The sequence below is a fragment of the Nylanderia fulva genome, unplaced genomic scaffold (genome assembly GCF_048542155.1).
Source record: "Nylanderia fulva isolate GAGA-0341 unplaced genomic scaffold, ASM4854215v1 Scaffold38, whole genome shotgun sequence".
Taxonomy (NCBI): domain Eukaryota; kingdom Metazoa; phylum Arthropoda; class Insecta; order Hymenoptera; family Formicidae; genus Nylanderia; species Nylanderia fulva.
In genome coordinates, this window is record NW_028190455.1 from 399,125 (window position 1) to 420,502 (window position 21,378).

General features: G+C 41.1%; 1 protein-coding gene across 1 annotated transcript; it reads left to right on the forward strand.

Moving 5' to 3' along the window:
• Nucleotides 1-371: 371 nt before the first annotated feature.
• toc (toucan) lies at nucleotides 372-21,140 on the forward strand. The gene is made up of 11 exons (XM_029301800.2): nucleotides 372-668; nucleotides 6,471-6,681; nucleotides 6,783-6,891; nucleotides 6,990-7,851; nucleotides 8,203-8,636; nucleotides 9,117-9,226; nucleotides 11,903-12,031; nucleotides 13,484-13,579; nucleotides 16,065-16,222; nucleotides 16,297-16,492; nucleotides 18,127-21,140. Exons 1-11 carry the CDS (start codon nucleotides 660-662, stop codon nucleotides 19,338-19,340), a joined length of 3,528 nt encoding a protein of 1,175 aa, XP_029157633.2. The 5' UTR covers nucleotides 372-659; the 3' UTR covers nucleotides 19,341-21,140.
• Nucleotides 21,141-21,378: the final 238 nt, after the last annotated feature.

Sequence of the window (21,378 nt, forward strand, 5' to 3'; positions counted from 1 at the left end):
TGTACTGTTAGGGAAAATCGGAGAAAGATTTCTCCCGAGCCATTGACTTTTGTTTTTCTTTGTCGACTTTGAAAAAAAGCCTGTTGACGTCGGATCAGCTGTATTTTGACAGGAACCGATAATGACATATCGGGGATATTCCGAGGATTTTTAATCGTTCATCGCAAAGTAAACGTACTTCGCGCTCTCTGAAATTAGCACATAAACATCTCGATTCGAGGATGCGCGAGTGTTCTCCCCCTCCTTCCGGGGGGGAGGGGGGGACATTGGCGAGAATATTTCGATATGGCGCCGCCACCCGATCGGTGCCTCCCCTCCAACCCTTGACCGCCGCGATACAGCGGACAGCGACGCCTCCGCGCGGCGTCGATCAATAACATCGTCGTCGACGACGCCGACGTCGAGAGCGTCGTCGCGTGTACGAGGCGTCGCGTCATTCGCGAAAAAGTCGGGACGACGGAGATACGCGTAATCGAGAGACGCCGAGAATATCGTCTATTGCGTATATACTTGATCCGTGAAGCCGGGAGAACCGCGCGACGACGAGGACGACGAAGAGGGAATGAGATTTGGCGGGACGCCCTTATCGCGCCTTTCCACGAACCAGGAACGCGAGGGAGAAGCGCCGAGTGCCGAATCGCCGCGGTCCCACCCACGAGATGGCTAAGGTAAGTCATCGAAGGACGAAAAAGGGTGAGATTTCGTCGCGGAGAGACGATGCTCGAGTCTCGTCCTGGGAATAGAGAGATGTACGATTTCACGGGTCTCGATGTGTCGCGAGTGGAAATACGTTCTTACGTTTCACTGTCAATAACGGGTATAATAAAAGTCAATAACCGGCAAAATGTCGAGCGAACAATTATTGTAAGTGTGGCAGTAGGGTATCTTTGAACTCCAATTAACGCGAAGAGAAAGAGAGAGAGAGGGAGAATTAATAATGAGATTTATATAAACGAAAACAAAATATTTATTTGTGATTTTACTTGCTCTGCTGATCGAATTATAAACAGCTGTTATCGGGAAAAATGACGCGCGATTTATTCCGCGATTTCTTTTTCATTAATTTCGTACAATTAGATTTCGTATATCAATTAGAAGTAGGAGGGTGATTATTTGATTTCGGTTTAATTGAGCTGTGACGCATATTATCAATATTTTCGATTCATCGCGTTCTATTCGTATAATCGGAGATTCTTGTCGTTTGGGGAAGAGACTAATAAAACGGCTGATAATAATAATAATATTGCGAAATGATCCACAGTTGGGTCGCATGCACGCGAGCAAAGTATGATGCTACTTTTACATAATTGAAGAGCAACACGCTCCACACTTCGACGGCGCAGACGCGGATAGATAATCTGGACATTGGCGAATTTCCCAGTGTTCCATTTTCCACACGCGCGAATACGCACAAACACTAACAATCTTATATATCGAATTAACATATCCGTGCGTAACCAGATATTGAGTAACAAGTGACACACAAGAGGCTTTAAACAAAACCTTATTCGACATTCAACGAATTTCAAGCAACAATGTCAAAAGTAAGCGCGCTTCCATGTCATTTTACTTTTTTATTTTTTTTTTTTTTCATATATTTTTCATGTTTTTTTCGTATTTTATTTCTTTTTTTTAATTTTATTTTCTTATATATATATTTTTTTGTTTTTTTAATAAGCAGAATTAATATATTATAATTTAATATAAAATAATATATACATAATACAATTGAGACAATGAGAGAAGCGATAAGCACGAAGCGCACTTCTATTGTCACATTTTATTTTTTTAAACAAGTAGAATTTATATAATATAATTAATATAATCTATTATTAATATTAACATAATATAGTATTACAATTTATGATATAATAATATATAACAATATATAAATATATAAAATAACGTACATATAATGCAGTCTGCGACAATGAGAAAAGCGAGGTACCGAGCTTATTTGCAATATAAAATCTCGAATGACATTTCTCATCGCACACGCAGGTCGCGTACACGACGGATTTACGGGTTGGTGAATGCGAGAAAGGGCCCCGCATGTTGTGCTCGGAGACGGAATAGAGTAATCGTCGTCGCCGGCTCGCTCCCGCTCGATGGACGCTTTGCGAGGCCAGGCCGCGGATACGCGCCTGGTAGCGGCGGCTTTGGCGGGGGCGAGTGGTGTGGTGGTAGAGGAACACCGCCGCGAGCAGGTGTAGCTGGGGATCTCTCGCGAAGCGGATCCGGAATGTTTTATTGTCGTGCACGCCGCCGCGTCGGCCGCAACGCGATCGCCGCGGCTCGCCTCTGTCGTTAGTCGTTTATCGATCCTTCGCGTTTTACGAGCTTATGTCGCGAAAATCCTCTCTGTCTTCGTCTCTTTTTTTCTTCTCCCCCTTCCCTCATTTTTTCCGCCGGGAAAACTACGACGCGCTGTGTTTGTGTTTGTGTCTGTGCGTGCATATCCCGTGGAAAGTTTTGCGAGCTGATTCAGTTGGTCGGTGTCGTGCGAGAAATGCCGATGACACGGGGTATGTTTGTTTGCTTTTTTTATTTTGATGCACGCGCGCGCTAATTTGTCTTTTTTTACGAAATATTTTTCGACGTAAATGCTGACGAGCGATAAAAGTTAATTGTCTCTCTCACGTTCCACGCATATGGCAATTTATACGCCTCGTTGAGGAAGATTGTGTCAACGAAGTCTATTGAAATTAATTATAGCGTGTTAACGAGTTTATTTGTGAGTATACATCCATCTGGATCTCGTATGTAATCAATAATTTCAATCTACGGATTCTTATCGATCCCAGACTCGCAAAAAACAGAAGAATGTTAACAACAATATTTGCGATAGCTTATCTACGAAGGTTATATACTGATATTTCCGTACAGTGCAAAGTAACATATCCGACGAGGTATATGTATAAATAATTTTGCCACGTTTTACATCGATCGAAAATTTATAATTGCTAATGTTTATATTGTTCGGTGAACTGTTGACAGTGGCATCGATAACGATTCAACGATATCACGCAACGTTAGATAAGACATAATTAATATCAGAAATATTGCAAGTATCACGTGTGAATGCGATCTCGAAAATAAAAATTTTAAGGGCTGATTTTTCCAACTTGGTAAGTTTTTTTACCCGATAGGTAGCATATTTTCGTTTCTTTTCAGATCGATTCTAAAAAGACTCGAGGATATGCTACTTGTCGGGTAAACTTTGTCAAAAAGTTGAAACAACCGGCCCTAAGTTCATTATCTTTAAGCAACACTCACTGAAAAAGATTTATTAACTTGACTAAATCTTTCAATTAAATATTATTTTAATTGAACATAAAAAAGTATTTAAATCTAACAAAACGTATATTTGACTTAAATACTAATATACGTTCGATTAAATAGTAATTTAGTTGAAAGGTTTAGTCAAATTAACTGTTCTTTTTTTTCTGTGCGCACACAAATATAACAAAAGATATTTTTTATTCGTATAATTTTAAGCTTATCGCAAGACAGGTGTCGGAGAAGAGTCAGTCGATCGGGAACGCGTGCCACGGAACGTATTTTATTGGAGATTATAATCAATCGCGAGCCAACAGCTACGTCGCCAATAACCCGTGTTACACAAGTCATCGTGCTGTCACGCGCATTAACGTAATTGCATAACGTCTCATGAATCGGGTAAAATTGCGGGGAACGCGATTGAGGGAAAAAAATTCCGCCGCGGCATAATACATCGTCCCCGACCGATTTTTATGTACCTCGGAAACCGGTATACCGATGAAAACCGTAAATTATCGTTATTCGGTCTCTCGGATATATCGCCCTTAGGCGAGAAAGGAGAAGAGAAGAGATATCGCCGACACACGTCTTGGGAACACCCATAGCGATTTAACGCGCTCTTGAATGAGCGGGAGAATATATGCCGTTCTTTCAAATTGTCTTTACATAATTCATCCATGGGAGAAAGATGAGGAGCTTCTTTCTTCTCTCGGGATACGGTTAAAGGAACGCGCTCAGCGGTTTCCACATTAGAAAAGTAACAAACCATGACTGTCGGACGCGTGTCGGCACAAATTGGCGGGAATTAAGGTTCCGAAAGGATAAACCGCGATGCTCTCGATATCTCTTCGTTCTCGCTCGCTCAAAATTTATTCGTCGATTTATTCGTCAATTCGACTCGCGTTTTTCCCCCATCTTTCAACATGTGCGATCGGAATCACAGTATAGGACATTCCGTTCTTTTCTCTATCCTTTTATTCACCTTGGCATTTTATTGCCGCGACAGCGTCGTTCTCCGGCGTCGCTTAGATACGTCTTGCAGATACACGTAATTTACGCGAAGAAGAAAATGTAAATTTCAATAACGCGAATGAGATCTACGGAGTTGTGAAAGGCACACACGCAGACAGGCGCATGTGATGTGACCGTGATGATTGCTGACCCATTACATTACCGTTTCGCGTGGCTTCTGTTGGTTTAAACGAAATACACCAGCAGCAGAAAGAAAAGAAATATCGATACATCGTACGCTTGCGGCTAAAAAAAAAACAGGTTCTGACCTGTGCTGCATAATTTTTTTTTAATGATGTTTTTATTGCATGTTCATTGTCATATTAAAAAAAATATTTATCACGTCTGCTGATAAATTGAGGGAAGATTAGATTTCAATATTCGAGATTTAAAAAATTGAATTGTTATCGCCGAGTATCGTATCTTCGCAAACGATCATTTCCATATTTTGGAGAACAGTCCTTTATTGCAAGTAGCTGTTCTTTAAAATTCATCTTTCCAAAACTCAATTTTATTCTTGATTTTTAAAATGTTCTTTATGTAACAATTTTGCCCCTTATGTTTTATTCAGCGTTTCAATCTCTAATGTCATAATATTGACATGAAAATTAGTACGAAAACAACGGAATCTATTTAAGAAACCAAGGATGTATTTCAACATAGTTGAATCAGTTTCAAACTATTACGTAACTTCTAATGACCACAAAATTATTTTTTTTCTGCTCATCGTTGTTCTCCACTTTGGCCGCAACTAATTTGGAAACATGTTGAAACAAAGGTACACACACAGCTGAAAAATTTGTGTTAAATTTAACAGATATCATATGTCCCAAACAGTTCACAGAAATTTTTGTGTTAATTTAATATAATACAGATATGTTAAATGGAGACGCAAATACTGTGGTAATATTTTTTAAAAAATGGATGCAAAACTTCAAGTATCTAATTTAAAATTTTGTGTAAAAGTAACATAGTTTTAATGTAAAAATTAACTAAAAATATGTTGATTTGAGACTTTATCATCCCCACTTATATTATAAAATAAAAAATAAACATGTTTTTTCTGTAAAATTTTAACAGATAAATCTTGTCACTAATAAAACAGAACATATTTATTATGTAAAATTAAAAATAGATGCACATTGTGTTATTTTTACATCTTTTTTAAATTGTTTTAATAATTTAACATTTAAGTTCAATTAACAGAACAGTAATATGAATGTATTAAATATTTAACACAAAAATTTTAACGGGGACCATTTTTAGCAAGAAAACAAATTTTCCTACTGTGTACAATTTTCAGACTTGTCCTTTATTTTCTCTCGGAAAATATAGTCACCGTAGGAATAGAAGAAGGAGGGATTTGCCGGTAATTTACAGTCCTGATGGAGCCTCACATAGCGGGGTTTTCGCGGTAACCTAGTTCTCAGCACAGACGTTCGTTTACACGTTCAACACGTTGTATCGTCGTACGTTACGTAGGTGTCCCGTTTCTCGCATCGTGGAGGGCATCGATGATGATGATATATCTGCTCTATTGTCCGTAGACACGCTAGCACAGTTTGCCTCGTTTCGATGAGAAAAGCACGTAGATCGCTGGAAAACAACGAAATCGAGTTACTTTGTAAAGCGTTAAAATATATGTATATATATATATATATATATCATATACGCATACACAGAGACTTGAAAGGACAAGTTTAACAATCAGCTATAATTGTATTCGTTCCTCGTATTTCTCGTGTTACGTACGCTTGTTACGTGACGAGAGGAAGAACCGTACGAAATCTGGCGTCCGTTTGTATTTAAGTAGACGAAGAAGAAGTACTCACGAAAGAGAGGAGGAAAAAGAAACGTAGAGTCGCGAACTAAAATTAAATTAAGCAACTGTGACATTTCTGATTCATCTTTCGAGGGGTGGAGCTATTAATTTGGAGATGGGCCAAGGGCAACGGACTATCGTGCTCGTCGGATCGAATTTAACGGCCGACCTTGAAAAGAAAAAAAAGAGAAAAATAATTACCAAACTACGCGCGAACTAACTCGTGTAATTGAGCGATGATTAATTTAACTAATTACCGAGAAACACTCGTTCTCTGTCATTACTATCGGGACGATCTTCGCGTGACTCGAAGAAGAAATCGCACCCACTCACACCCATCTTGATCTTTTGTTTACAGAACGTAGGGGAGAGCCGGATACCTGTTCCACGGGCAGCCCGACCGTCGTTCTTTCCGAAATCGAGAGTCCTCGAGGCGTCGAGGCTCTTATCGGGAAGTCGTCGATCCACAATCTTCTCGGGATGCTTTCAGTTCGTTAATACCGAGGACGAATCGCCTACTTCACGGGAAAAGTTCTCGGGCTTCACGACATCGTCGCCTACCATTAAAAGTAATTGCGCGCACGCGAACTTATACTTATAATAATTACGATAACGCTTTCACTCGATGTGGCTGACGTATATGAAACGAATGAATTCCGTGTTGTTTCAGCCAATTCAGCGACAAATGAGACGTTCACGATATCACCAGAATGGGACATCGACAAGAGTGATGTGCAACAATTGGTACACCTCAGCGAGGAGAAAAGCAGCTTGTTCAGGTATAATCATGATTTTATAATCATATAAATTTTTAAATATATATAATAGCTTCATCAAATAACAATTTGTTTCACCTTGTAAATTCTTTTGATGATAGGCTACTTGAAGACTCTCAGCTGAGCATGATCGAAGATGTCGGCGATACCTGTCTCGTAGAATCTGGCCTGGGCAGTTATAATGATGCGAGCGCAACGCCGCATTATTTGATGCTCAACAAGCAAAACTCCTTCGAGCACGACGAGAGCCTTGGTATACTGACGCCGGACCAGATGACCGATTTCACAGTAGCGTTGGAGTGTTCTAGGACACCATCCTGCGAAAATCTCACTGGTTCGGCCGGTTCGAAATTAGCGTTGACCCGTGCGTCCGCTTCCACGAGGCCGTTGGTCGACGTGGAACCCGCCGAGGAGGGCTGTAGCGAAAGGACACCCTCGCCGGAAGAATTGCCGCTCGATCCTAAACCCGTGGAACCGATCAGAGGCGGCAGTACCGTGCCGGTAAGCTTCGTAACGTCGGTCACGAGCATCACTAGTCTCGAAGCGGGCTACCAAGGAGACGGCGAGAACTCGAGACCGGCCAGTCGCGGCGCGGATCCACCATCTATGGCAGTGCCGCCGGTCAATCTTCCCGCGCCCTGCCGCCAGGACCCGATGACCGACTCGGACTTCTTCACCGAGAGCGACGCGGACGCGCACGAGGAGATTGTGCGGGGTGACAGGAAAGCGCAAGTGATCGACGGCACGCTGTTCTGCGCGCCAGGCGAACGCGTCTGTCCTAGCTTCACCGGAGAGGAGATGGACTCTAGTGGAATTTATTCAGACTTGGACAAGCTGCAAGCCCCCGGCGAACAAGCGTCGGAAGAAAACGACGATCACACCCCTGATACAGGAGATACTGAGCTCTCCCAGAGGAGTCAACCCACGCCGGTTGCAACGAATGTTATCATGGATTACTTACAGGTAGGTACAAGAGCAAGATTTAGCTTTTAAATTATCTCCTCAAAATGTCATTGATACGTAAAACACTTAATTCCGTAAAGGCGTCGGACGAAACGAGTATAGCATAAACGACACAATTTCCGCTTTTAGAGCAATCGAGAAGGTCGAGAATAAGGAGAAACTTAATAAGATTTAATGTTAAGATTCTCATTTTTATCTCTCTTAATTGCCGTAACTTGAGCGGAAATTGTTGTGTCGTTTATGTTACTCGTTTCGTTCGACGCCTTTACGGGAGTCTACAAGTGCACAAGATGTAGTTTTTGCTTTTAAATTCTCTTCACAAAATGTCATTAATACGTAAAATACTTGTAGAATCCCGTAAAGGTGTCGGACGAATCGGGCATAAACGATACAACGATTTCCGCTGAAATTACGGTAATCGAGAAAGTAGCCGAGAATAATGAGAACATTAGGCCCAAACCACAAAACAAGGCTGATTCGGTGCCTTTGAAAAAGTATAAAATGCCCAAGAGAAATGTCGTTTCAAAGATAAAGGCGATGATTGAGTCGTCTTCAAAAGATGATGCAGAAAAGGAGGCGAGACGTTCTCAAAGATCAACTAGAAAGGGTGGACGCTGGGATGCCGTAATGAACAAGATAGAGGCCGGTAAAAATGAGCAAAGAACAAGGTCAGCTAGAAAAGAAGTCAAATCGAGGGTATTGCAAAATCTCACTTTATCGCCTGCTGCGAGACCAACGTCGAAGAAGGCTGGCGATGCGAATAACAATAACAATAAGGACAAACGGTAAGAGTCTTAAATAAAATTATAAGTGTAATTGTATTATAAGTGTAATTATATATATATTATTATATAAATATATGTAAATTACATATATATATAGTATGTATGTGTATGTATATATATATATATATATAATTATATAATTCGATATAACGAATGTAGAATCTTGAAATGATTTAATATAACATGAATGATGATATAAATAGATTATTTTACCAATACGCCGTTTCTCTAACTTTCAACGATAATGATGTAACTTTCGTTACGTGTCGTCGCGTACATATGTACATAGACGTGTCAAAATATGTGCGTAAAGATACGTAACGTCATTAAAAGTTAAAGAAACAGCCGACAATATAACGACGTCTATAGATGATAATAATTCTCAAAATATTGACAAAATCTGTTATTTATGATTATAAAATCGATTCGCATTTCTTCTCTGTATCGTAAACTATATCGGAAATGTTTCCAAAATCTTAGGAGGATGCGTGGCTGGCAAGAAATGAAATCGCCAACGCAGGAAACAGCCAGAAGTTCTGTTCGTAGTTCCATGAGCGATCTCAGCAGTGGCCCAAGTAAGGATATACCAAGTAAGTAAAATCAATATTCATATTTAAAGAATATAGAACATGGTCGTGTCACAGGGATGAAAACTTTTGTTTAATTATATATGATGAATGAATCTTGTGTGTGTGCGTGGAATAAATACGAGCAACAAGAGATATTTTTTTCATCTTGTAGATTTTTTCACCGTGTGACTTATTAGATTGATATTAGAAGGTCTGTATCTGTATTTTACTAAAAAAAAAGATACAACGTTATTTCACACGTGCATATAGTCTGATATACATTTTTGATGAATTTATTGGACAAGTAAGATTAAAACTTCAAAACATTCAAAATTGGCGCAGGACTAATTTCCTTATCTCTCATCAAGGTATGCAAGACGACAAACAATATAATTTTATAGAAATCCTTGAATTTATTTGGAAGACACATAATTGCCCTTGCAAGTAAGAATGAATACTTTATCTCCGGGAAGAGATGAGACGCGCAAATAGAAGAGATCCTTTTCTCTATGGTTTACCTACCGGAGAGAAAGGCGAGGTCTCCTTATCGACTCGCGGCTGTAAAAGCTCACGGCCGTCGAGGAGACCTAGAGGAACTTTATTGCCCCTTTTATCGGCGCCACTGGAGAACGCGGCGTCGTTTTGCTTCTATTGTATACGGAGGAGGAAGCTGCGCATCGCGCAGCTTCGCCGCAGTCGCATCCATCCGATGGTCGGTAGTCCTCGGTGGACCTCGTGTTGAATCGTATCGTCTGTGTGTGCATGTATATATACACATAAATGTATGTGTGTGAAGTGCGCGCATGTATCTTTGCATTAGCCCCTCGCCTACGCTCGTCAGTCTTTCTCTCATGAAACGCACACCTATTACTTCTCCCTCGCTCTCGCAAAATCGGGTCAACGAGAGGAGAATGCGTAGCAGCGCATGAACCTATAACGCGGGGAGAGAAAAGAGAGCAGCGGATGGCCTGATGACAGCTCGATGCGTTGCCAGTGGATCAAGCATCGAGTGACCGTGAATATCGCGCGATCAACTAGAAGGTGGTCCTAGACCGAACATTAGGAGAAGACGTAACATCTTCTCCTCCGGAAGTTGTTCCTAATGCGAACGTTTTCTTGGACACAAGTGTATGTAGAAAGAGAGAGAGAGAGAGGGGAGTCGCGCCTTGCCTCTTATATATATGTATGACCTATTTCTCGTGGAGTCGCCTTCTCCTCGGTCCTTTTACCGCCACGATGCACACGTGCCGATCACATACGCGGACATGTAATTCGTGAAGGTTCCTTTTCCACGAACTTTTATAAACTCTTTAATATTCCGCTGTGTCTTAATATTCTCCGCGATTTATATACTCTTTTATATACGCTTTTACCCGCTGTATACGTATGTACATTCATCGGCTCACCGTTGACTCCCCACCTGTCGCCACACCGGGATTTGACATCTCCGTTATACATCGACGTGCCGTGCAATTTGAGGGCGACATCGCGTCGGCGTTTCACTGCCTGCATCTCAAGCATCGTCGTGATCCATCGTAATTTACCTGCGTGCACTCTATGTACGTGTGCACCGGGTCGTCCACCTGCATGCGGCGTCTAGGTCCACATTAACAGCACAGCTGTACGGGTCAACGCCATTCGCGGTTTATTTCCGGCCTTCTTCTCGGACTGCTTTCTTTGCACCTTGCCTCACCATGCACCTTCGTCGTAGTGCATCTTCGTCGCACGTCGGCGAAAAGGATGCTCTCCTGCCTCCGTCCGGCTCGTCCCCACCTTCGTCAGCGGCGACAGGTGTACCGACGACGACCACGTGCGTTGGGACCAAGGTCGACGAGTATCGGTACCCGACTACTACCGGTCCCTCGATCCGAACTTACGCAATCGGAATCGGTAGCGATCGCTGCTGAGAAACCTACGCGAGAGATTATTGCGCGATCGAGCTCTCGACGACCTGGTAATAATAGTCGGTCGGAACGATATTCACGGAATTTGCCAAGTGAGGCTGTGCCGATACGTGATACAACAAAGCGCGATACGGTGTTCCTATATCAAGCGGTGTCGGATGTCCGAGGCGAAGTATAACGCGGGAGATGATGTACCGAGCGGCGGGGCGGCTGTGATATAAGAGCTCCTGTGAAAGAACGAAGACAAACAACGCGTTGCGATCGATTCCCCGACTCGACCGGAAGATGCCCGTTGTATATCTCGGCTTGGAGAACGACGTCGCCACGACGGCGGCGACGGTTTCACGTACGTTCGAGCGATTCTCACGCTCGATTCGCGAGGAAGTGCGACGGGATGAAGGTATGAGGCGCGAGAGGCCAGTCGTATTCTCGTCGACGGGGAACACGGACGATTCTACTCACGGATTATAATGAGGAAACAACATTGGTGAACAATAACGACAACGTAACGGGACAAGATGGGACAGCAAGGATCGAAGGACAGATCCTCGATCTCGAGGAGGACGGACTTCGCCCGAGACTCGACGAAGATGCGTCTAGGCAGCTTCAAACGAGGTAGAGAAGGGAATGGATTCGGTGACCGTGTAACGGTTGATTCGCCGCGCGTGATTGTAGCGTGAATCAAAGACCATCTGTCGCGTTTCATTTAATCACTATGTGTTTTAATCTCGCCTTTCTTCTGGTAAAGTAATTAGCCATTTTAATTTCATATCGCGTGTTATTTATTTTACAGAGAGATCGCCGACGTCCAGCAACCCGCCCAGGAGATTCGTCTCGAACGGCCACGTTAATCATCATCCGGTCCGTGTGAACAGTTTCGACGCGAAAAAGAACTGCATCGACGTGACGACGGTCGAACTCGGTAAATATATAAGACCTGCCACTGATTCTGTCATTCGAGATCCATCGGATAACTACGCCCGTGCGTGCACAATATCGCTTTAATAATCGAAGGAGGGAGAGGAACGAGAGCACCGTCGCGTATTTCCGGCCAGAGCTCCGCCACCATGACGAACGACACGATGAAAAGAGAGAGCCGTCTTTTATCCCCTGGCCAAGACTAGCTTGACCAAACTGCGGCTGCATCGCTACCGGTTTGCGGATTCATAAAGTATTAGAGGAGTTGCGTGTGCTAAATAGCGTGCGCATTAGAATATTTTCGAAATTTCACTTTTTCTCATTAAGCAGTCGATGGAAGGGAGCGAGTGCGCGGTCGTCATGATAATTCCATTGACAGAGTCCAGTTTAGAGCGTATAGTTCTCTCGCCTTGCTACTTTCCCCCGGGATAAAGGCGGAACGAAGACGGAAAAATTCTCTCCGTTCGCAGAGATTTATACCACTTGATGCGATTCGCCACTGAAATTCTCAAGATCTTTTGTTCGAATAATTATTCAAGACGGATCCAAAGATTAAAGTTCTCAGGCCTATCTTCTTTTTTTACGTAGGTCGGAATTTTAACGGTATTTTGCCTCATCGTCCGCGCATGTTAATTGTATTCATTAGAATAATCTGATCTTTTATTCAGCTGTACGTGAATCGCGACTTTGAACTCGCGTTAAATTGCATATGTATATATATACATATCAGGCTTTTTACAATGCGCCGAATGTTTGCAAACCGACAATTTGTAATGAACACATCTTTAGCAAATTTTCTCCGGAAATGCATCCTTTTTAAGAATATTTGTTTACAGATTATTTCGCGAGATATTTCATTTTTTAATGATGCATTTATTACTTCTTGATCTTTTATATAATTTTTAATAGAAAATTTCTATAATTAGTATAATTTAGTCTATGAAAATACTGATTATAATTAGTAATTTATTATAATTAGGTAATTAAGTCTAAGTAAATTCTAATAAATTAAATCGAAAGTTTACATCATAGATAGTAATTTCTATTTAACTTTGTTTTTATATCAGAAACGGAAAGTATATTTTGCTGCCAAACAAGAATTTTCATCAACTTTTATGTGAAATAAAATTTCTTAAATATTTTATTATAAAAATCTAAATATTAGACAAATGTAACAAAATTATCCAAATTTTGACGTAAAGAATCAAGCAATAATAAATGTAGCGGAACTTTTGCCGATAAAAAAAGATATACATTTTTTAACAAGAAATACAGTGTAGCCTATCTATATGGGGCACTCTGCGTACATACATATGCAGGTCTTAATATTTTTATAACTTCCCTTATCTCGCGATAAAACGGTTCTTACCGTACGGTACTCGTACGCGAGAGCCCGCTTAGTACTACCGGTTAGTGCTTAACATGCTCTCGTTAACGCAACACATTCTCTTTACAGAGAAGAGCCCACCGGCAGCACGAAAGCCAGCAATAACGAGGAGATTAGCGGCTAACGCTACGACGAAACAAAAATCCTCTGGACCGTCGATAAAAGGTACGTAACGATTGTATTCTCGAGCAAAAATTCCTTCGTCAATTAGAATACAATACGTATTAAAGGACCCAGCGCTGCGTTCCGTTACGCTCGTCGTCCACTTTGCAAACAACAGAGCCAACAAGTTTAGTATTCGCACGTTATTTACTTTCCAATATAATCCATTAATCGCGTTACTTTAGTACAGTATAGTTTCTAAAAACTTCCCACGATTATATTCCGCAAAACATACATGCAGACGCAGTCGAGCGTATTTAATTTACTCAGTGCAATAACGCATCGCTCGCTCCTTACGTATTGTACATACATATATGCATACACATGTAGGTACATGCGTGCACATTGATTCGTACGAGTCTCTTCTTGTCGTTTGCGAAGAAAGTCACACAGCTTTCACTCAATAATCCCTGACGCTAAAAAACTCAACCTGTTTTAGCTGGCGCCTCTCTCGGTGCTTTCCTTTCGAAACCTGTCAAAAATTCACCGGCACTTTGACCTAGTCTAGAGTCTCCAGTCTATCGTCGCGCAAGAGAGAAAGAGGGAGAAGGAAAGATTCTTATCAAGATCCGGTGTGTTCGTTCTGAATAATGCGGAATATAGCGAAAGCAGCGAGTACACGAGTTCAACGATCTCCGTTGTGCGCAAAGTAAAGAGTGGAGCTTTGAAAGGATGCGTTGTTGTATTTCAAGGGATAATCGACGAGTGATTGCATTCGTCGTTCTTGCACGTTCGGCATTCATCCTGACGCAAGAGACGTTTTATATATGCATACACACACGAGCAACCGATGCTCGACGACCGTAAGTAAGCACGAACACGCGCTCGTTTCCTTCCATCTAAGGGCGGTCGACTCCAAATCGGAAAACTCGAATTATACGACGCGCGCCGGTTCCAAGGACGCCGGAAGCGTACAATTACTGCGGGAATTTTGCTAGAGAGAAGATTGTAACGAGGGGCTCCACACAGTTTAGACCGTTAACTAAGTGAATTTTTCAACAAGATATACATGATTTGCTATTAAATGAAAACATTGTTTGAGACTTCAAAATTCTCTATTTGATAGCCAATTGCAATCATGACTATCTGTATTTTTTCTTGCTGAAAATTCCAAGTAAATTCTCCTTCAGGCGCATCGAAACACATAAATAACTGGAAACGTGATTTTTTCAGACCTAACGGGGTTTCCTTCCGCGAGAAAAACTTCCTCTGTTCAAGGAAAGGTTTCGCGCGGGAAAATATTGCGTTGTCCATCTATGTTTTTCAGTCTTGGCGATTCCACCTTGCGATTCCTAGGGTAGGGGTGTTTATAGGAAGAGACGGTGAAGAGACGGAATGGATGTGAGGTGGGAGAGGCATATAGAGGCTCTCGGAGGTGGCCTGTGGCTCGTGCTAATTCAGTCGAAGCGCGAACTCGGCCAGCAGATTGTTACGAATGACGATGCTGATTAGAAGATTGCCCGCGGAATGTTTATCGGCGACGCTCTAACAGAGGACGAATCGAACATTACTCTCTATCATCGAAGGTGGTTGACAAACGTCGTTCGGTCTTTCGAACGCTACCGCGCGTCGTACAGCCACTTTTCAAGGATGTTGTAATCATTGAATCAATGTCCGAATCTGTTTACGTCGCATGTTAGTGATAAATCGGATACACACGCGTAGATCCGTTCCCAAAATACCTGAGTTTTTCTGACGTATCGGAGCACGATGGAAGGGGTAGCAGGTACCGAGAGGGACGTGTAGGAAGCCAATTTTCTTGGCCACGATTCACGGACACCGAGCTTAGTCGTAGAGGCGTCTTCTTTTGGCAATTCAGCAATTGGGACCAGTGCGTCGCACGGTTGACCTTAACCCAATGTCTCCTTATTCAGCGGTGAACTTGGATGACAATCGCGCGCTCAGACTCTTGAGAGAAGAGAGAGGTCCGTTCCGCGAGTTTTGTAAAACAGGACGTGACGTAAAGTACCGCGAAATTACGGCTGTTCCGCTCGTTCGATAAGCCGCGATTTCTCCATGTGTGTGTATGTGTATGTGTATGTGTGTCACCTGTCAAAGCACATGAGTAACCTGACAGGTAATCGAGCCGAACAAAGATAGAACGAGTATTTCGACTTTCCAAGTTGTTTTCCATCGACTTTTCCCTCGTCGAAACTCTCCTTTATATATATACACACAGAACTGCAAAGACGATTGACTCGAGACTTGAGCAAACGGACCGTTTAAAAAAATCATTTCTCGTTCTCGGAATTACACATTGACCTGCCCGAGTAGTCACGGACGATAGAGGGTAATAGAGGACAGAGCGTCCATGTACATTACGTGCGATCATCAAGATACTTATGTAGATTAACGGCACGTAGGCCGAATTCATTGATACGTCAGAGTGGGTGGGCCAGTCTGGCCGACACATTTGCGTGTTGTTTTTTTCCTCTTTTTTTGGACGCAATCAATGTAGTGATGCTCTTGATGACGACGCTGATTACAGATCGTGAGTCCAAGGAGGCTCATCACAACACCACCTTTACGGTGAGGACGCGGGATCAGGCCGCACAAACCACCGTACCTTATGAAGATTTTCACGCGGAACATGCGGAACGAGCCGTGCAAGCGCTTGCAGTGAGCATTCACTACCTGGCTTTCGAGGTATGTGTTTGTTGATTTGTTGTTTGTCGCTTGATGTACACAAAATTGGAATTAATGGGGAAACTGTCTTTCAGTTGGATGCATTCGCTACTCCCCAATTGAAGAAAGATTTCGAGAAGCTGAAGACCGATTGCGAGAAGATGAAGAACGAACGATCGGCTATGCTTTCGGAGGTCGACGCTTTACGCGCGAGATGCGTCAGTATGGAGGAAAGACTCGAAGCAGAGAGGGAGGATCACAGTAAAGATCTGGACCAGCTTCGCGACGAGTGTAAGTGTAATAATATAATGTGCATTTGTTTATTTTCCGTAAGGTATCTCTCGCGGCTTGTACACGAAGAGAATTTTTCGTTTTATTTTACCGCAAAATTCAGTAAATTTTGTGATATTTGATAATAAGTCGAAAAGTGCCATGCTGCATTGTAAAATTTATAGGTATATAAAATCTTTTTTATTAAATTGAATATATTAAATATTTATATAAAATATTTTGTTTATCATTTTTTTTGTATTCTATTCTATTTAAAACACTTAAAGAATTACAAGTTTTTAATATATTATAAAATTATTAAAATTTTACTATATATTTTAGTAAAATTAAATATGTTTTATATCTTATTGGTAATAGATATTAATATCGTTTATTGTGGTAAATATTAATCGAAGAACTCATAAAATTCTTCCAGTGCCATTGTCCCACGGATTACCATGAATTTCAAGATAAATTCTAAGAGAAAATTCCCTCTGTGTACATATACATTTCGGAAGCACGCAATGACGCAAAGTTCGCGAATAAAAAAAAGAGAAACTTTTTGTGAGGTTTTGCGCCGCAAAACAGAAATTACATCGAGTGCAGAACACCAGCTAACGGATATATTAGTCTCACCCGTGTTATTCACGTATATAAACGAGCATAATCGTCCTAATGTCATGGTGCACGAGTGATCATGCCTACACGAAGTGGAACAATTGTTAAAGTGAACAATTCAGCCGTGCCTACGCGTAACTCGAATCTTTGCAATTCATTTTTCCCAAACTCTGCCTTTCTTCTTTCTCTTTTTTTCTTTTTTTAAAAGATATATATTTTCAACATTCGCCGCGCAATAGGATTTTGTTCTTAAATTAGTTCTCACGTAACGTTCAACGTTTCAATAGCCCGCTAATTATAGATTCAATGCGTGTTCTCCGTCTTAGCTTTGTATATATTTTAGCTTTCAAATATAAATGCTAATATCTCAACAAAATATATTATATTAAATTATAAAATTTAAATAAAAAATGTAACCTTTTTTTTATTTTTATTTTATTTATTTATTTTTTATTTATTCACAAAAAAATTCTCTAAATATTACACATGCTAAATAGCGGACAGTTTTCACTTGTTTAAGATATATATAATTATTTAAATGTGTAAATCATAAAAAAAAAGAAATAGGAATAACAAAAAAGAAAAAAATACAAGCATAGTATTGAATACAAAATTTAACCGAATTGCTGCTGCATGGCTTAAATCTTATTAATACTGACATCTATAATTAGGAAAGGCATATCTGATGTATCAGTGTGCCGGCTGGTGAACACGTGTTTTTTGTTACGTGCATTTTCACGTAAGTGCATCACACAACAATAGGGAAATCCATGAAATGCTTAAACCAGTTGGGGAAAGTTGATGATGCACACTCTTTGTTCATGAAAATTTGCCATTTCAAAACCATTTTAAAATTACAAATGACACATATATTATTTACCCAATTACAAATAACAAGGGAAAAAATATACTACAATAAAATAATTTTTTTGTTGATAGAAATTCCAATTTTTACTAAATTCTGATAATTAACCGCTATAATGTACCAAAATGAAAAATGATCAAAATCAAATTAACATTCCAATTTAATTTTCCAGTGGAAGCTCATAGGGCGAAACAGGTTGCCGCACTCGTCGAGACTCTGAAAGAGGAAAGGCGCAAATACGATATTAGACTGGACGAGATCATGAGGGAACATCGCGCGACGATCGCGAAATTACGCGCCGAGCACGTCAACGAGCTGGCTCGCAAGGAAGAGATGAAGAGATCCCTCGTTCACGACCAGGGTGCAGGACTAATGGCGGAGATTGAATCTTTGAGAACCGTATTGGACCTGAAGAGTAAAGACAATGCGGCCCTTCGATCGGAACTCGACAGTTACAGGCGCGACATCGAGGAGAAGGATGCGTTGCAGATGCGACTCGATATGGCAGAGGCGAGGTGCGAAGATTTGAAGGCCCAGCTTCAAAGAAAAGATTCCTTCGAACGGCAGGTCTCGCACGAAAACGAGATGCTCCACGAGTCGATTCATCAAGTCTCGAAACATAATAAACGACTCTCACAGCGTAACGAGGAATTACAATGGAAGCTGCGAAACAAGAACGACTGGGTGAGCGTTCTTGCGAATCAGTTGAATCCAAGACTAACCCGGTCTACGGGTGCAGAACAGATGGAACATAGCTTCTCGGCCGAAAAGAACGGCGCTCACTCGTCATCATCGATGATGAAATTCATGGTCGAGAAGGGCGCCTCCGTCTCTTGGACGCTGGAAATTGACGATTTAGCTAAGGGATCGTCGTCCGACTCACTCGGCACGAAGGTGGTACCTAGATCCACGGAAAGCGCGACGTCAGTTTCTAGGCAAGGATCACTGAGATTGTCGAACAGAACACCCACCATGGACACCAGAGCGAGATCGAAGAGTGTCTCGACAACTACGTGCGATTCTGCTCGCGCCGCGACGGTAGAGGAAGCTGCCGCTGCGTGGTCGCCCACATTCAATTCGACGCCGATCGCGCGACGACGTCCTAGAAAGGACCAATCGTCGCCCTGCTCCTCGTCATCCTCTTCGTCGTCTTCCACGTCGTCCGTGGCGCCGACCGTGAATCCGGCGGTAGCTGCCGCGGTGGCAGCCGCTGCGGCCGCGGTGGATGAGTGCAGCATCAGCGGCGGTCAGAGACCTCAGGAGGCCGGCGGCGAGGCGATGATCTCCGAGGAAACGTCGGCGTCCAGCAGCGAGGACGAGTCGTCCACCGGTAGCGATATCCCGCGTCTGGGAATACAGTTTGCTTGGGGCAAGCCGATCAAGTAACACTCGAGCGAACGATTCGCGGCCTGCTACGCTTATTACCTGTCTACGCGTCCTTTCTCTCGCGTAACAAAGTTGTTTCAAATCGTACGGCCGCTACCTTTGTTCTTGCCTACAGAGTGGAGTTGAATTCATTTTCATTGCACGTGATCATTCCCCTTCGTTCGTTTGTATCGGATATATTATGTTTCATATTGTGTAACGCCGGCATCGCGGTTTTTTTTTGTTTCTGTTATTGTTTTTTGTTTGTAACTGATGTATCCGGTAACGAGTTTAGAGCGAGAAGAAAGTAGCGTTTACGTTTTGCGTTTTAAGCAAATGTGCCGTGCGATTAAACGATTCCGGAGTATAATGTTATAAGTTTAGTAAGATATTTAAGAATGAATTCCACGACGTATTTTAACGTTACGACTGTATAAACTAGACTAGTACGATTGTTTCCGTGATTTTTCGATTATGAAGACACGTTTCACACCTTTTCTTCTTGACCTATTTGCAATTTAAGGCAACAATTTAATCACCTGGGTTTAAGACTAGGATCTTCGAAATCCATTATGTAATGATTTCTTGATATATACAACGAAACTATTTCGTTTGCAGCAATCAAGGCAATCGTGTCTTTTTTCAGAGCAATGTAAAGTTCATGATGTTTAAAATCTCGTAGAATTTTTTTCGTTTTCCGAACTTTAACAGGCATTGAAAAGGGAAATTTAATACCACTGCGGCTAATAATTTTTATTGCGATTCTCTGGAGAATTTTACAGTCCAATTATCTGGACATCTTTACATTTAAGTGAGTGGATTTTATAAGTGCTACTTCTTTCTTTTTTTCTTCTTGGTACAGAGACCATGTAATATTGCAAAAATTAACTATAAGAGTGTGACAGAAAAGAGAAATATTCCACGTTCGCAATCACCGATTTCATATTTATAGATCTATTTTTTTCGCAGATAATGCGCATTATCTTTTTCTTCATTAGGTTTGCAAATTTACGACTTGAGCAAATTATGTATTTTATTGCCAAATGTGCGGAACGAGATTGCGAACGATGTTTGTCCGTAATTTGTCCTTGTGTATAGCGATACGAAATCCGCGGACGGATTACATGGCAAATTCCGTAAAGAAAAAAAGCAGTGAAAACTATTAGCGACAAACCAACACGTTGCGACAAGAGTGTTATTAATTTCACAGTCCGTTCCATAGACGAATAGTAGTTTAGATGTAAAGAAAAGAAAAGAAACGCATCGCAAGCGCCGGAAATCAAGTATTAAGTACTCATCGAGAAAGTACGTTTTCTTTTCTCATTGTGTGCTGATAAGATCGATGTATTATATACTTCTCGAATAAATAAGTATCATCTATAAATTGTAGCAATTTGAAAAGATTTCTGTTTGTCTTTGTCAATTGCTATAATTACGAAAAAGCTCGTACCTCGACTATATATATATTATATTCAATTTTGTCTGGCATTCAAGAGTCGATATTTCATTTATTAACAAAAAAATGTATCGATAATTATTCTGAGGAATCTCTTGAATACAAAAGAATTTACGAGACTTTGGCAAGTAGAGAATAGCATATATATACACACATTCACACACACATACACATATATAAAATCGTAAAAGTGATTTGAAATTGCGATGTGATAATAGATTGATTCACTTAATCCAAATCGAAATAAGAGGAAAAAAATATAATTACTGTTATGGTTCATGATGTCATTTATTAATTAGATTACTTGTTTATACATCTGTGATGTCCTCTTTGTTCGAACATTAATAAAAGATTTTGTTATGCGAGTCCTTTACCTCGTCTTCTCTTCCTAGCATTTAAAATCGAAGAATCTATGATTTCAATTTTGTATTATTACAAAGAAAAAAAATTATTTCAAATAAAAGTTATCATCTTTGAGGACAAAAATTTAAGAATTATGTATTATAAAAAAATGTAATAATAGCTCGTTTATTTCAGATATATAAAGAAAAATCTAGAAATTTTTGGGACAGATTGAATTGTGACGCTCCTGCCGTGTCTTTT

What these genes read in the sequence shown, in the direction of transcription:
- toc (XM_029301800.2), top strand. An exon ending in CCCAAGTAAGGATATACCAA is followed by an intron (nt 9,227 to 11,902) that starts GTAAGTAAAATC and finishes TTTATTTTACAG; the next exon opens with AGAGATCGCCGACGTCCAGC. An exon ending in GGACCAGCTTCGCGACGAGT is followed by an intron (nt 16,493 to 18,126) that starts GTAAGTGTAATA and finishes TTAATTTTCCAG; the next exon opens with TGGAAGCTCATAGGGCGAAA.